Here is a 17,719-nt window from a genome sequence, read left to right as displayed (position 1 = left end):
GAATCTTCGGATTGTCCTGGAGTGGACGTGGTGGTGGACAGGCTACATCAGATTTGGAATCAGGTGGTGGACAATTTGAAGTTATCTCAGGAGAAGACTCAGCAGTTTGCTAATCGCCGTCGCCGCATGGGTCCCCGACTTCTTGTTGGGGACTTGGTGTGGTTGTCTTCTCGTTTTGTCCCTATGAAGGTCTCTTCTCCTAAGTTCAAGCCTCGGTTCATCGGTCCTTATAGGATCTCGGAGATTCTTAACCCTGTATCTTTTCGTTTGGATCTCCCAGCATCGTTTGCTATTCATAATGCATAATGTGTTCCATCGGTCGTTGTTGCGGAGGTATGAGGTGCCCGTTGTTCCTTCGGTCGAGCCTCCTGCTCCGGTGCTGGTGGAGGGAGAATTGGAGTATGTTGTTGAAAAGATCTTGGATTCTCGTGTTTCCAGACGCAAACTCCAGTATTTGGTTAAGTGGAAGGGTTATGGTCAGGAGGATAATTCCTGGGTGGTCGCCTCCGATGTTCACGCGACTGATTTGGTCCGCGCCTTCCATAGAGCTCACCCTGATCGCCCTGGGGGTTCTCGTGAGGGTTCGGTGACCCCTCCTCAAGGGGGGGTACTGTTGTGGATTCTGTTGGTGGGCTCCCTCTGGTGGTTACTGCTGGTACTGGGTGACTTTGGTGGGTTGCGGCCTTTGGTTTCCACCTGTCCATCAGAGGCTGGGTGTTTCCTATTTTACCTGGCCTTTCTGTCATTTCCCTTGCCGGCTATCAATGTGTTCAGCTGTGCTCTGTTTGGTTCCTGCCTACCTGCTCCCAGATCTTTCAGGATAAGCTAAGTGCTGATTTTCAGTTGTTTGGTTTTTGGTCCAGCTTGCTTAGAATGTCTCTATGCTAGCTGGTTGCTCTAGTGGACTGAGGTTCTCCCCATGTGCCATGAGTTGGCACATGGGTTCTTGTAATCTCAGGATGGTTTTTTTGATTAGGGTTTTTTGCTGACCGCTCAGTCCCCTTTTGTATCATTCTGCTTTCTAGTTTTCAGCGGGCCTCTATTTGCTAAAGCTATATACATCATCTCTATGTGTGTGCCTTCCTCTCATTTCACCGTCAATACATGTGGGGGGCAACTATACCTTTGGGGTTAATTCCTCTGGAGGCAAGTGAGGTCTTGTTTTCTCTGCAGTACTAGTTAGCTCTTAGGCTGGTGCGTGGCGTCTAGAACCAACGTAGGAACGCTCCCTGGCTATCTCTAGTTGCGTTTGTCAGGCGTAGGGCAGCGGTCAGCCCAGGTTCCATCACCCTAGAGCTCGTCCGATATTTGTTAGACTTTGCTTGTCCTGTGCTATCCCTAGCCATTGGGGATTCATGACACTTACCCACCTTTTCAGCGCTGGAGGTAGCACTCTCAGGTACTTGTCCAGGACAACCTGCTGGATTATTTCTGGGGTTGTCAGTACCTCGGGTTGCAGCCATTTCTTTGTCAAGTAGATCAGGTTGAACATCTGAGACCGCGGCGGTTTACCAGGCTGGTATGTCCACTGGTGTACCCTCTGCGCACGGACAGCCGTCGTCACACCTAGCCGGGCCAGGATCTCAACTTTCAGCTTCTCAAAGTCCTGAGCGACTTCCGAGTCCAAGTCATGGTAAGCTTTTTGGGCCTCGCCGGAGAGAAACGGAGCAATCAAATCGGCTCATCGTGCCTTCGGCCACTTCTCCCTCAGCGCCGTCCGCTCAAACGTTGTCAGGTATGCCTCGACGTCATCTTCTGCAGTCAACTTTTGCCAGTACGGACTCACATGGATCCTTCTGGACTCTGCTTCCGGGTCTACCTCAGGCATGCTCACCAGCCGCTGCGCCACCTGTTGGAGAAGCTGGCGGTCTGCAACCGTCATGTCCATTAACTCCTTCAGCTGTGCGGCCATCAAGCGATTAGCTTCATGCTGTGCGGCAGTGGCCTGCTGCTGTACGGCAGTGGACTGTACTAGGGCTTTCACCACGTCTTCCATACTGTCGCCTGTGCCACGCGATGCCCGCGTTCTCCACCACAATGTGACAAAACACTCTGGGATCGCCTTTGCTGGGGTCAAAGGTCACGTGGTTTGTGCATTGAACTCTGAGGCGACAGCAGGTTTCCAAGTTAACTGACCTCAGGTCAGGTTTATTAAAGTGAAAGCAAATACAGAAAACAAAACATAAAAATAAATCCTAGCCTGTCCGGCGCTAACTAAACAAATACGTTGCTATCTAACAACTGGGGGGGCTTCTCCCTCCCAGCTAACATTACACAGATCACGAGCACAGCTCTCACTCACGTTTGTCTCACACAGACAGGCATTCTGTGTGCCCCAGGCTGACGCCTGAAACCTCCAGGTGGTCAGCCTTTATTCCTGCACTTATTAACCCCTCGGTATCCTGAAGATACTGAGCGGCCTAATTCACATAGGACAAATACCTGGGCGAGATATACCTGCCCCCGACTACCAGACCGACATGACTCTTACAGTTGGGATGAAGACCGTGGCAAGGTTAGGGATCAGGTGGGACGGTAGCGGGTCGAGCGTGCAGGTGGTGAGGTGTGATCTTGACAGGAGGATGGAGAGTTGGTCTCTTGCCATGGTGGAGAAGCTGGTTTTGGAGGAACAGGGTTGAGCAGCTAAGAGGGGCATTGGGTGCTGTGGGCCAAGTCTTTCTCTGATTGTATCTTGCAATTTTTACGCAGTTTGGAGTCTAGTCCTTTAAAAAATCTTTGGCTTTCTTACAACAAGATAAAACATGTTTGTGTTTCACTTCTGAAAAACAGGGTTGATTTTCTGTCTGAGTTGAACCAAATTGTGTCCAAGTAATTCCTGATTTTTAATGACTCATTTATTTGGATATAGGAGAACCTGGACCTAGAGTTAGAAGAAAGTAGTGCATGCTGTACTTTTCTCTGCACAACGCCAATGCACACTCTCTTGGATGGATGCACTTAGAGCCCATTGTGAGAAAAGTGCAATATAAATGTTGGAAATAACACAGCCTTCTCTGTATTCCTGAGAATATGTGCAAGGGTCTCATTTTCATGATTGATTAAGGCCATTTAGCAGATACAGATATTATCGTACATTACAAACCCATTAATAGGTCATTGTTCAATCAGAGTACTGCCTAATCAAACATTCCTTGTGAACAACATTGACTTGAATAGCCTCTTGGTCAAACCTTATGCAATACTTTTTGGAAATAGAGATGGGAGTTAAACCATTTTTAAGGTATTTAAAATGTTCGGAATAAATAATAACACAGTAGTGATATGGATATCCATTGTTATGTAATGTGAAAACTTTATTTAAACAATAGGTATTTTAATCATAATACCTTTTAAGTCTTATTTATGTTATTTGCCATTATTTTACAGGAAAAGGTTGAATATATATTTCTTTTTATTTTCACAATTGAAGCATTTTTGAAGATTGTAGCATATGGATTAATATTACATACAGATGCTTATCTGCGCAATGGCTGGAACATCCTTGACTTCACTATTGTGTCTGTAGGGTAAGTGATGAACCATATTTTGAATTTCGTAATTTTAATTTTCCTATGTTGCATATCAGTGGTATTGTCATGCGGTCACTGTTCATGGTCACCTGGCAGCTCCAAAATGGCTACCATAAACATGTTTTGTGCTAGCTAGAACACAGGGTTTGACCTTGCCTTCATCTTTTAACCCCTGTACAGGGATCTGGACGTATTATTATTATTATTATTATTTATTATAGCGCCATTTATTCCATGGCGATTTACATGTGAAAAGGGGTATACATAATAAAAAACACGTACAATAATCGTAAGCAATACAAATCACAACTGGTACAGGAGGAGAGAGGACCCTGTTGCAAGGGCTCACAATCTACAAGGGATGGGTGTGGATACAGTAAGTGAGGGCAGAGCTGGTCATGCAGCAGTTTGGTAGATCGATGGTTACTGCAGGTTGTTGGCTTGTCAGAAGAGGTAGGTCTTCAGGTTCCTTTTGAAGGTTTCCACAGTAGGCGATAGTAGGGGGAATGTGCGGGAGAAAGCTTGTATGTGATTGTGGGAAGAGGAAATAAGAGAGGAGTAGAGAAGGAGATCTTGTGAGGTTCAGAGGTTGCATGCAGGTAAGTACCGGTAGACAAGGTCACAGATGTATGGAGGAGACAGGTTGTGGATGGCTTTATATGTCATGGTTAGGGTTTTGAACTGGAATCTCTGGGTAATGGGAAGCAGGTGAAGGGATTTAACAGGGAGGAGAGGCGGGGGAATAGCTGGGGGACAGGTGGATTAGTCAGGCAGCAGACTTTAGGATAGATTGAAGGCGTGTGAGAGTGTTAGAGGGTAGGCCACATAACAGGACGTTACAGTAGTCAAGTCGGGAGATGATGAGGGCATGCATTAGAGTTTTTGCAGATTCTAGGTTGAGAAATGTACGGATCCAGGAAATATTTTTGAGTTGAAGTCGGCAGGAAGTGGAAAGGGCTTGGATATGTGCTTTAAAGGAGAGATCAGAGTCAAGGATTACCCTGAGGCAGCGAGCTTGTGGGACTGGGGAGAGTGAGCAGCCATTTACTTTAATGGATAGGTCTATTGGGTGAGTCGAGTGAGATGGGGGAAAGATGATGAATTTTGTTTTGTCCAACTTAAAGGGAACATGTCACCCCCAAATTCCAAGATGAGCTAAGCCCACCGGCATCAGGGGCTTATCTGCAGCATTCTGTAATGCTGTAGATAGGCCCCCCTATGTCACCTGAAAGATGAGAAAAAGAGGTTAGATTGCATTCACCTGGACGGGTGGTCCGATCCAATGGGTGTCGTGGTCCGGGGCCTCCCATCTTCATAGGATGACGTCCTCTTCTTGTCTTTACGCTGTGGTTCCGGCGCAGACATACTTTGTCTGCCGTGTTGAGGGCAGAGCAAAGTACTGCAGTGAGCAGGTGCCGTGCCTCCCTGACCTTTCCCGGCACCTGTGCACTGTAGTACTTTGCTCTGCCCTCAACAGGGCAGACAAAGTACGCCTGCACCGGAGCCACAGCGAGAAGACAAGAAGAGGACGTCATCGTAAGAAGATGGGAGGTGCTGGACCGGACCCCGATGTCCATCGGACTGGACCGCAGTGGGACCGCCCCTGGGTGAGTGTAATCTAACCTCTTTTTCCCATCTTTCAGGATACATCAGGGGCTTATCTACAGCATTAAAAAATGCTGTAGATAAGCCCCTGATGCCGGTGGGCTTAGCTCTTCTTTGAATTTGGGGGTGACAGGTTCCCTTTAAGTTTTACAAATCTAGCGGAGAAGAAGAACAGACAGACATTGTGGGATTTTGGTTAGTAGGGAGGTGTAATAATTATAGGGGATAATTCAGGAGACTCTTTGCGTGGAACAAGACAACAGGACACAGTTTTATAAGTGGTAAAGTTTATATTATCACACGGTGATTCAAGCAGGTGCAGAGAGAAACTCAAGTCCACAACACTTGGTGCAAATAATAAACGCAGCTTAGCAGTCAGTAGGAAACTTCAGAGGTAGATGCAAACAAACAGAAAGTCTATGAAGCACAGTTATACTTGAGGAAACTTGACACGAATAAATCCTTGACTTAGTTCAGACACAGACAGATATGCTATTAGGCAGTTCAAATCATATCTTAGCTCAACCAGGGAGGCCTGGTTAATAGTCTCAGGTTTTGCAGAGCAGAAACAGCTTACATGTCCAGCAATGCAGATGGAAGTAACACGAGCAGCAGATGAAGGAGGATTACTGAACACTGGTGTATGCAGCAGGAACTCAGAGCAGAGTGGCAGGATCTCCAACACAGGTTCACAGGAGCAGGTGCAGGTGCAAGGCCAGGGAGTAATCAGGAGCTGGATGCAAAGCAGAATAATCTAGCACAGACTGAAGGCTGGGGTGGAGTTTTATAGAAGGAAGACAAGTGCACATGAGACCAAAGACGCCATGTTGGAAAAGGGCAGTAATGCACAAAAGGTAAAAAATGTTCAGAGTCCTGACAGGAGGTGATACCTGGTCCAGAGAGGTAGATCTGTGTGTCATCAGCATTGAGGTGATACTGCAAGCCATGAGATTCTATGAGCTGTCCCAGGCCAAAGATGTAAATGGAGAAGAGCAGGGGTCCTAGGACTGAACCTTGCAGGACTCTGACACATAGGGGGCGAGGTGAGGAGGTGGTGTGTGAGTGGGAGACACTGAGTGTCTGGTCTGTTAGGTATGACACGATTCAAGATAGGGCTAAGTCTGGGATGCCAAGAGATGAAAAGGTCTGTAGTAATAGGGAGTGGTCCACTGTGTCAAAGGCAGAGGACAAGTCTAGGAGGAGGATAGAGTAGTGTCGATTGGCTTTGGCAGTCAGTAGGTCATTGGTGACTTTTGATAGGGCAGATTCAGTGGAGTGATGCAGTCGGAAGCCAGATTGTAAGCAGTCGAAGAGAGAGCAGGAAGAGAGGTGGGAGGACAGTTTGAAATGGACATGTTGTTCCAGTAGTTTTGAGGCATAGGGAAGAAGTGATATGGGGCGATGGCTAGATACAGAGGATGGGTCAAGCGAGTGCTTTTTGAGGATGGGTGTAATCGAGGCATGTCTGAAGCATGATGGGAAAACACCAGTTGTTAGTGAGTGGGTTAAAGAGATGGGTTAGGGTTGGGATGAAGACTGTGGTGAGGTTTGGGATGAAGTGGGATGGGATCAGGACAAGTGCACAGATGGTAAGATGTGATCTCAAGAGTAGGGCGGGAAGTTGGTGTTCTGGAATGGTGGAGAAGCTGGTTTTGGAGGAGGAGGGCTGAGTAGTTAGGAAGAGGGGTTATGGAGGTTGTAGGCAAAAGCTTTCTCTGATATCAATCTTCTGTTAGACGAACAAGGCAAAGTCTTCAACTGAGATAAGTGGAGATGGAGGAGGTGCTGGGGGATGGAGGAGAGAATTGAAGGTGTTGAATAGCTTTTTAGAGTTGTGAGACAGGGAGGATAAGAGAGATGAGAAGTAGGTTTGTCCCTGGGCTAGGGCGACAGAGTCAGCTGCTGTTTGGTGGCGCAAGCTGGCAAGAAGGATAATTTGCTAGCTAGGTCAGATTAAAGAGGTACAGGAGGTACAAAATTGGCAGGCAGTAGAAACTTGGATAAACTAGCTGAGGTCAGGGAACAGAGTAAGGGCTCTTTCACACGTTGTTTTCTACAGTATGTGTGGTGACATTTTTCACATGTACCAGAGACACTTACACAGGTAGACCCATTCAAGTGAATGGGTCTGTGTACATGTCAGTGTATTTCCGCAGACCATGTGTCTGAGGACAAAATACACTGACATGTCTGTTTTTTATCGACAGCACGAGCCGCAAAACATCCTGCACCTGTGCACACGGATACACACAGGGATGTTATCCGTGTGACAGGTACCTGCGCCTGACAAGCAGCGGTACAGTAAGTGCTGAAGTCCTGCTCTGCCGGTGATTAGCGGGAGAAGAGGAGAATGATGAGAGTTATATTCAAGTGAGAACAATGAGAGCAGGCGGTGGCTGTTGATGGGACTATCAGCCTACACCTGCTGCTGCTAACAGCGAGAACAGGAGCGGCTGATTGGAGTATTCATCAGCTGGCGCCTGCACTATTAATAAATAAATAAATGAAAAACCCGGCATTCCCCTGCATTTTCTATAACCAGCTAGGCAAAACTGACAGCTGGGGGGCTGCAACCCTCAGCTGTGAGCTTCAGCAGCTACAGCAAGTCTGGTTATTAAGAATAGAGAGGTCCCAGGCTGTTTTTTTTTATTTTATTAATAAATAATTAAAAAAACGGTGTGGTGTCCCTCCGTTTTTTACATTCAGCCATGCTAAAGATGACAGCTGGGGGCTAGTATTCTCAGGCTGGTAAGTGGCCATGGATATTGACCCCCTTCCCCCATCCTACAAATAGCAGCCCGCAGCCGCACAGAGAAGGCAAATCTATTAGATTCTGGCGCGTTGTCCAGCTCTTTCTACTTGCCTTGTAACGGTGGCAAGTGGGGTTGATCAAGCTCATGACTTAGCAATGGAGAGGAGTCTATAAGACACCTATCCATTACTAATCCTATAGTTATATTATAAATAAAGACAGCAATTCTAAAGTCCTTTATTATAAATAAAACAAAGCAAACTTTTCCATTTTTATTTAAAAATAACAAACAAGGTTATACTCACCTAACGCTTAATTCCTCTGAATCCCTCGTCTCCTGTAATGAAAAAATAAAATAAAGCAACATATCTCTCACCTGTCAGTCATTCTGTCCCACGCCGTAAACCATGTCTGGGGGAAAAACAGTTTGGACAGTGCCAAAATGCGACCGTCCAGGCTGAGAACCACTGGTGAATGAGCTGCTGCGAGTGCAGCATCGGTGACTGGCAGTGACATCACCCAGGTTACCGCCGGTCAGTGAGGCTGTGTTGCCAGCCAGGCTGAACTGCAATTTTCACAGTGATCTGCTGTGAACTCACTGAGCTGAACTGTGGTGACCTCATCACTAACTTTTTCCCACAGTGCTGAGGTCATCGCAGTTCAGAGAGAATATGCACCCCCCCTCGTTCCACCTCTAGCCATCAGTGCGAGCAATGATGATGGAGGAGGGAGCATTAGGAAACAATTTCACCACCATCATTATGTGCGGGTGAGCATTGCAGATGAGGAGGGGGGGCTTGAAATTGAAATATTTAATTAATTAATATCTAGGATGTGGTATGTTAGTGTACCATTTATTTTTTTGAGCAGGGTATATAACTTCCTTCTCACCCTCCAATGGGGGTGGTCTTTTTTTTCTTTTTTCCTTTCTCATTCTCGTGTCCTCTACCAGAGGCTTGGTAGTTTAGGGCTCTGCGCAGGATCTTAGTTGTTCCGAGCATTGCTCTTTTCTGGACAGAAAGTTCAGATGTTGCTCCTGGGATCTGTTGTATCCAATTTTCCCACTTAGGAGTCACTGCTCCAAATGCTCCTATCACGACTGGAATCTGTCGCATCTCAAAGGATGCGATATGGCAGTGACAACTAGGTGGTGTAGTGGCGCCTGACAGAAAAGTCTATGGAGCAAGGACTGCAGCAGGAAGCAGGGTTGATGTTACAGGCATGCAGCACGACCCAGCTGGAGGGCGCCGATGTCTGAGGCGCGCACCCAGCCAGTGAGGAGAGCGCCGATGCCCGGGATCTGAATGAGGGAACGAGAGCACGCTCAACCAGAACCAAGCTGCCTGAGACCTGCAGAGGTGCGCAATAGCCCAGAGGAAGGGACAGAAGAGAGGTACGTAACTAGCCAGAGCTCGGGAACCAGCCGGGAGTGGAGATACAAGAGGATGAGGCAGAAAGCAACGTCAGGAACGAGCAGAGGGTCAGAAGCCAGAGAAGACAGGGATGTGCAAAATAAGAAGACAAGAAGACAAGTCAATATACCGAGCCGAGTCATGCACGTGGAAGCCAAATATAAACAAAGACGTACAGGGGCACAGGGAAAGGGGGGCAGACAGCAAACAGGGAACAGAGGGGACAGGAGAATCACACTGATAAACGTAGGTCAGCTGCTCAAGCCGAGGGACCGGAACTATAACTGACACCGGACCAAGGCAGAAACAGCACTAAATAGCTGCCTGAAGAAAAAGTGGAGAAATCTGGCTCCAGGATGTAAAATAGCAAAAAATTCTTTATTTGAACATTTTAAAAAACTGGACAAGTGCTTACAGATAACCGGCAAAACATTAAGGAACAGCCATAAATCACTGAACGCGTTTCAAACAACCTCTGTGTTCTTAGTCTTCAGTAAGCCTTGCATGGCTCCGCGTGCATGAACCTGTCATTGACTGGAGATCCGAAGAGGTGTTTAGTTGTTTTGTCATGAGAAATGTCATGTATGACCTCTTCGGCTGCTGTTAGCACCATCTTCTCTCTCAGGATTACTGTCTGCCAACTGGTTGTATGCTGACATCTTTGACAAGAAGGAGTCTGAGACGCTACCTCCACTTTGGCCGTATGACTGTCTTATAGACCCGATTCCTAGATTCTCTCTTCCTTGAGGCCGTATCTACCTCCTGTCTCAGGTGGAGATGCTAGCCATGTCTGAATATGTAAAGTGAATCTGGCAAGGGGATTCATTCATATGTCCTTGTCATGAACCGGGGATGTTTGGTTGCCCCCAGGTCTTCATCAGGGATTTATTTATATCTCACTTCCCAGTTCCGGTTTGGAACTGGCAAATCTCTGGCGCCCCCCTTACCCTCAGGTCAGTCAGGGACCAGCATTTAGGGTAATTAGTCATCAGAAAGGCTACCTTGTCATGTACTGGCTATTGGGCACACTGCAGTGAGGGCGATGTAACTACTCCCACTCAGGCAGGAAATATAATTATCAATGCCTTCTGTCGCTGCCAGTTTCCCCAAAAGTTCAGGACAGCTTCTATTACTATGATCAGGAGCCAACCCAATCAGTAGCGTAATTTACTTCAGAGGACGTTGGAGGTACATTTTAGAGCAAGGAAAACAAAACTAGTAAATATTATAACCTTTACTCCAAAAAGAAATAGGCAGTGTTTACAGAAGTCTAAAAAGATGTTACAAAAATGAGACAAATACAATATGTACAGAATGATTACAAAATGAAAGGGATTAAACATGAAATAACACTTACAGTCATCTCAGACCATAACAAGCCATGTGGTGGGGCGAAGGGCGACACATCACAATTCATCAGAGCAGATTACAGAGCTTCTGTTAGCTGACTTCCTGTGCAAAGACCACCTCCCAACTGAGCTAATCAATATCATATCCTCTGCTCCGTGACCTCACTGAGTGGGCTGCGCCCTGGAATGCACACCCCTTTTCAAAGCCACCAAAACTTCATTAACTTCATAACTCAGTGGGGGGGGGGGGGCCTCGTGGCGCAATGACAAGACTATCATTGATATTGTTTTAAAATTAGCTTTCTGTTAAGTCTAAACATGGAGTGGAAGAATGACTCTGTTAAGCAGAAATCTATTTCTCTTATTCTACTGGTGTTCATGCTTAGAAAAGCCACTGTGTGATGGCTCTGCTGCGGCACATTATAAAAATGTAAGATTCACGCCTCTATCAATAATTGGTGCCATTATACTTAACTTTTCAAGAACAAAGAAATCCCATGTGCGTGACACAAAGGCTGATTCCTAATCACCAACAAATTGTTGAGGGAGGGGGGATGAGTGGTTTAGAATTACACAGGCAGGCTGAGGAGGCCATGCAGCTGTGTGTCTGCAGAAGCGCTTTATATTTAGACCAGCAAATGCAGTGGAAAGTTCCAGAAGTGTAATTGGGACAACAAGACATTTTTCCTATTCCCTGACAGTCCTCTTCTCCGGCAGGAGCCGGCTTCTTTGTCAAGAAAAAGAATGGAACCCTCCGGTCTTGCATAGACTACAGTGGTCTTAATCAGATCATGGATAAGAACAAGTATCAGTTGCCGTTGATTCCGGAGTTATCCAATCGCCTCAGGGTTGCTAGGATTTTCACTAAGCTGGATCTGAGGTGAGCATACAATTTAGTTTGGGTATATGCCGAAGTGATGAATGGAAGATGGCTTTCAACAACTGAGGTGTTTATTATGAGTACCAAGTCATGCCGTTTGGGCTCATCAATGCTTCCAGAATTTGTGAACGACATATTTCAACACCTTTTTTATACTTCTGTCTTTTTTATCCTGGGCTTCTCTCCAGATCTGCCCTCTAAAAGGAGGAAAGTTTGCTAAGTCCTGCAGCAGCTCAGGGAGAATCGGCTGTACGCTAAATTTGAAATATGCATTTTCTAACAAAAATTTCTGCCTTTCTTGGGGTATATCATCTCTGTCACATGCTTGAAGATGGATCCGTAGTGTCTTCCATCCTGGAGTGTCTGCAACCTGCTGGCGTAAAGGCAGTCCAGAGATTCCTTGGGTTTGCCAATTACTACGGTAAAGGTGCCAATCCAAAAGTATGGACTCCAGAGGCTGAAGATGCTTTTCTCTCCCTGAAACAGGCCTTTCCTCCACTCGAGTATTACATTGACCGGAAGTGAACAAACAATTCTTTTTGGAAGTAGATGCTTCATCTTTTGGGGCTGGAGCAGTTCACATCCAAAAGTCTTCTTCTGATCGTATGGTGACCTGCGATTTTTTTTTTCTCCAAAGCCTTCTCTGTCCCGGAGCACAACTACTCAATTGACGACCGAGAGTTGTTGGAAATTAAAATGGCTCTAGGGGAGCAGGGGTACATCCTCGAAGGAGCAGTTCATCCAGTCATCATTAATACAGACCATAAGAATCTGGCTTATCTGCAGTCTGCATAAAGAATGAAACCCACACCAGGCTAGGTGGTCTCAATTTTTTTTGCATTCTGACATTGGTCTGCGTTTTTTGGCCAGCTGACGAGAACATCAAGGCTGATGCATTTTCTCACTCCTTCCTGCTCACTGACCAAGAAGAGGAACCTCAATGCATCATTGAGCCGTCCAAGATGGTTAATATAGCAATATATTAATAAGAGGTGAGTATTGCAATGGGAGCGCTCTTCCAACGTGGCCAGCCATGCCGGGCAGAGAAAGATGTTGCATCTCCTCTCATGTCACTATTGGTGGTCTACCATGTGTAAGGAGATCATGGAGTTTGTTTCCCCCTGTACCTACGGTGCCAGCAACAAAACTCCCAGACAACTTACGTCTTTGCAACTCCTACCACTTCCTGTGTACTTGGCACCTTGGCAGCATATCACCATGGACTTCATCTCCCTGTGTCCTCTTGCTGCTCTGTCATCTGGGTAGTGGTGGATTGCTTCTCCAAAATGGCTCATTTTACCTTGTAGCTGGGTCTCCAATCCGCTCCGAAGCTTGCAGAGAGATTCATCCAGCACATCTTCCATCTTCATGGATTTCCTCTCCACATTGTGTCCGATAGGGGTGTCCAGTTCTCATCCAGATTCTGGTGAGCTTTGTATAGAGTTCTAAACGTAGTGCTGGACTTCTCTTCTGCGTACCACCCTCAATCCAATGGTAAGGCAGAGAGAGTGAACAAGGCTCTGGCCAACTTCCTGTGGCACTTCACGAATGTGCATCATGACAACTGGGTCAAGCTCTTACCATGGGTGAAGTTTTCCTATAACAACCATGAAAGTGAGTCTTCTGCAAACTTTCCATTCTTCTTTGTCTTTGGGCAACAACAAGGAATTCATCCGGTGTCAGCTGCTTTTGGCGTACTAGCAGGCAATGCTCTCACTAGGGATTTCTCGATGATATGGGAGGACACCAAAGCTATTCTCAAGAGATCTTCTGAGTGTATGAAGAAACATGCAGACAAGAGATGCTTAAATCCACCTTGTTATAGTCCAGGTTATAAGGTGTGGCTATCTTCTAAGTACATCCATCTCAAGATCCCATTGTACAAAGCTGGGCCCTCGCTTCATTGGTCCCCTTGAAGTCATCAAGCAAATTATGCTGCATTTTATAAACTGAAGCTGCCAACCTCTGCTCGACTTGAGTTCCTTCAAGGATCCTGGTTTTACACCTGCTTTCACCAGCTCAGAGGATGTCTTCAAGGTGAAGAGTATCCTAGCCTTGAAGAAGGTGAGAGGAAAAAACTTTTCTTTGTTGGCTGGAATGGGTTTATCCATGAAGAAAGATCTTGGGAGTCCAAAGAAAATATTCATACTCCACTTCTTTTACAAAAATTCCTCAAGGCCCTGAAGAAGAGGGGGCATAAGGGGATGGTACTGTTATAGCAGAACTGGCGCACCTGAGCATGTATCCCTCCTCTTCTCAGCAGGGACATCGGCATGTTTACGTACCTCCCCGCTATCTCTGCCTCCTCCCAAGGCCTGCGCATGGCACTCAGGTCTAGGGTCGGACTGGCCCACCAGAGAACCGGAAGATTCTCCGGTGGGCCCAGGCACTGACATCTGTTGGTGCACAGAGTGGGAAGCTGAGTAGGGCCCTGGCTGCCCCAGAGGCTCTCAGCCAGTGTGTTGTCATTAATAGCGTCACACCACGTGGCTGCTTCATGGCCTGTGAGTCAGGGGCGCCCACCTGGAGCCAGCAGAGCAGCAGTGGTAGAGCAGCAAGTGACAGGAAGCAGTAGCCGGCTGCTGCAGCTAAAGCCTGTGACCGCTGATATAGATACATGAATATTCACTGCTGCACCTTCTGAGTCTTCTGAATGTGATGTTTAGGTCAGAGGGCACGGTGACGTCACGTCTGTGCGCCCTCTGCCTGAACAGTCACAATGTGGAGAGTCGGAAGACACCGACGGTGAGGAGTCCAGAGCAGAGCAGCGACCAGCAAGGAGAGGCATTTCATTTTCTTTGGAGCATTATATATGGGGACCATCATACAATGGAGCATCATATATGGGGCCCATTATATACTAGAGCATCAAATATGGGTCCATCATATACTGGAGCATCATATATGGGGCCCATTATACACTGGAACATCATATATGGGACCCATTATACACTGGAACATCATATATGGGACCCATTATACAATGGAGCATCATATTTGGGGTCCATTATACACTGGAGCATCATTTATGGGGCCCATTAAATATGGAGAATTATATGGGCCCATTATACACTGGAGGATCATATATGGGGCCCTTTATATATGGAGCATTATATGGGCCATCATACACTGGAGCATCGTATATGGAGCCCATTATATATGGAGCATTATATGGGGCTAATCATACACTGGAGCATCATATATGGGGCCCATTATATATGGAGCATTATATGGGGCCCATTATATATGGAGCATTATATGGGGCCCATTATATATGGAGTATTATATGGGGCCTGTTATGTATGGAGCAATATATGGTATCCATCATATACTGTATGGAACATTATATGGGATCCATTATGTGTGCGGCTCATTATACTGTATGGAGCATTATATGGGGTTCATTATACTGTATGGAGCAATATATGGAGCTTATTATTCTTTATAGATCATTATATGGGGCCCATTATACAGTATGGAGCAATATATGGGCCTCGTTTATACTGTGTGGAGCAATACATGGAGGCTATTATATACTGTATGGAGCAATCTATTGGGCTCATTATTCTTTATGGAGCAATATGTGGCGCATATTGTATGGAGCATTATATGGGGTTCATTATTCTGTATGGCACAATACATGGGGCTTATTATATACTGTATGGAGCAATATATGGGGCTCATTATTATGTATGGAGCAATATGTGGGGCCATTATATACTGTATGGAACAATATATGGGGCTCATTATACTGTATGGAGCATGATATGGGGTCCATTATTCTGTTTGGAGCAATATACGGCACCTATTATATACGGTATAGCAATATATGGGGCTCATTATTCTGTATGGAGCAATATATGGGGTCCATTATTCTGCATGGAGAAATATATGAGGCTCATTATTCTGTATGGAGCACTATGTGGTGCCCATAATACTGTATGGATCACATAATACTGTATCTTCTCACTCCTTTACAAGTCCAGTATTTGAACCCTTTATTTCCTCAACCTATGCTCTGTATTTTAAAGGGATCTATCAACAGAAAATTAAATTTTGTTTAAATTAGGTTTTGGCGCCTTGTGTTTATTCTCCTGAGTGAGTAAAACACTGCTACCTACTCTAGGGTGCCGACTGCCCAATTCAATATTGTTTCCAGTCTTCATTTTAATGGTTTTATGCAAGTACCGGCCAGCTTTGCCAAGTTTTTGAAAAGTGGATGGGGTTTAGCTGGGCATAGAGCCAAACACATCTGTCAAATGCATCATAATTTAGACTGATTATGGTGCTGATGGCACATGATAGCTGAAAATGTGACAAAGTCATTAAGAAGTGCATGCCACACAATTAATTTGTCACACGTTAAACACTAGTCTTGATGAATCAGACTTTAAAGCCCTGACTCACTAAGGCCTCTTTCACACTTCAGTCTTTTGGCGTCAGTTTGAATCCGCCGTTTTCGTCAAATAGCGGATCCGCCATTTTTTGTTGGCGGATCCGCTATTTTCCCATAGACTTGCATTAGCGACGGATTGTGGCGGATGGTCATCCGTTCCATCCGCCATGTGACGGATCCGTCGAGATTTGGCGGACGTCATCTAGACATTGACGGACATTATAATGTTTTTTGTCTGCGCCGAAATGGCAGTTCGCGACGGATCCGTCGCGTCCGCCATTTCCTAGAATGGCTGCCTATGGGTGACGGATCCGTTCCATCCGTCATTTGGCAGATCCGTCGCCCCAATCCGCTTTTTCAATTGAGCATGCTCCAAAAAGTAGATACTTTTCCCAGACAACCCCCAAGTAACGGATCCGTCAAAAAAACGGATCCGTTAGAACCGTTTTCTCAACAATTTTGACGGATCCGTTGATCCGTCACTATGTCGGAGAAGACTGACGCCAAACAACTGAAGTGTGAAAGACGCCTAAGACTGCTATTTCGTGCATCAGTCGTGCATGCAGGAATAAGACACATCTAATTCATTAAGGCCTCTTTCACACTAGCGTTGTGCACTGCACGTCGCAATGCGTCGATGTGGAGAAAAAACGCATCCTGCAAAGTTGGCTGCAGGATGCGTTTTTTCCCCATAGACTAACATTACCGACGCATTGCGATGCAGTGCCACACGTTGCAACCGTCGTGCGACAGTTGCGTCATGTTTTGGCGCACCGCCGCCACAAAAAAAAATTACATGTAACTTTTTTTGTGCGTTGGGACCGCCATTTTCGACCGCGCATGCGCGGCCGAAACTCCGCCCCCTCCTCCCCGTACCTTACAGTGAAGCAGCGGAAGCGTCTTAAGACTGCTTCCGCTGCCAACGTCAGGCATTTTCTTCACAGTTTGCGTCGGTATGTCGGGCCGACACAGCGCGATGGCCCCGTACCGACGCTAGTGTGAAAGTAGCCTAAGAGGCAAGCAACACTTAATGAATTAGATGCATCTTATCAGTAGTGTGTGCCTCTCCAGAAATGTTACTCCGGTCAAGGAACTGGACTGAAATAACATATTTGCTATAAGGAATGCCTCCACCCTTTAATGAATTTGTGAGGTGGGTGCTGCTACGGCCTCTTCCGGTTTTCCGCAGCTCCCCCCATTTTGGCGGAGTTTTCCGAATCTGGTATTAAAATGGCAAAAGTTACATTTATTTGTAACTTTGTGTTGCACAAAAATTCTGTGACATTTGAAAATGTTTTACTTGAGTATTCTGGTGTAAACCCCATGATGAATCTTGACCTTCGTACTTATTCACTAAGAGCTTCACAGCCTGCCATATCTCATTTTCTGCCTATGAAGCAGCACAGAAGAGTACAGCAGAGCTCAGCAGTTTAAAAGACTTTGTCATGCTTCTGTGCTCTGCATGGTCAGTGAACAAAATGACAAAGTGGTTGGTACAATAACTATACTGAGTACTTTGTCATCTTGGTTGTCTATGCTGCAGCCGATGGTAAAGTTATATTTTATGCTGCACTTTGCATAGGTACTGCAGACGGTAACAAGCATGCTGCATTAGGCCGGATTCAGAAAAGTGTATTTTACGGACCCACGGACCGTATATGGATTCCAAACTTACAGCCATTGCTTCTACATTGGCTGTACAGCAAAAATCCCCTAGAAGCTGATCCTGTTGTTTTAGATCATATTGCCGTGTGTGGGGGAATGAAGGGAGACCCAAAGTATTGCATACATATAG

General features: G+C 46.0%; 1 protein-coding gene across 1 annotated transcript in view; it reads left to right on the top strand.

Annotated features, from left to right (window-relative positions):
- The window catches only part of CACNA1S (calcium voltage-gated channel subunit alpha1 S), a 422,207-nt gene that overhangs the window by 66,579 nt on the left and 337,909 nt on the right, over nt 1-17,719 (top strand). The window contains exon 3 of the mRNA XM_077270340.1: nt 3,388-3,527. Within this exon, the coding sequence (XP_077126455.1) occupies nt 3,388-3,527 (140 nt within the window). The remainder of the gene's footprint in view (nt 1-3,387; nt 3,528-17,719) is intronic.

Source organism: Ranitomeya variabilis, chromosome 1 (assembly GCF_051348905.1).
Source record: "Ranitomeya variabilis isolate aRanVar5 chromosome 1, aRanVar5.hap1, whole genome shotgun sequence".
NCBI classification, from domain to species: Eukaryota; Metazoa; Chordata; class Amphibia; order Anura; family Dendrobatidae; genus Ranitomeya; species Ranitomeya variabilis.
Note: the sequence above shows the minus strand (reverse complement) of the source record. Positions and strands in the feature narration are given on the sequence as shown.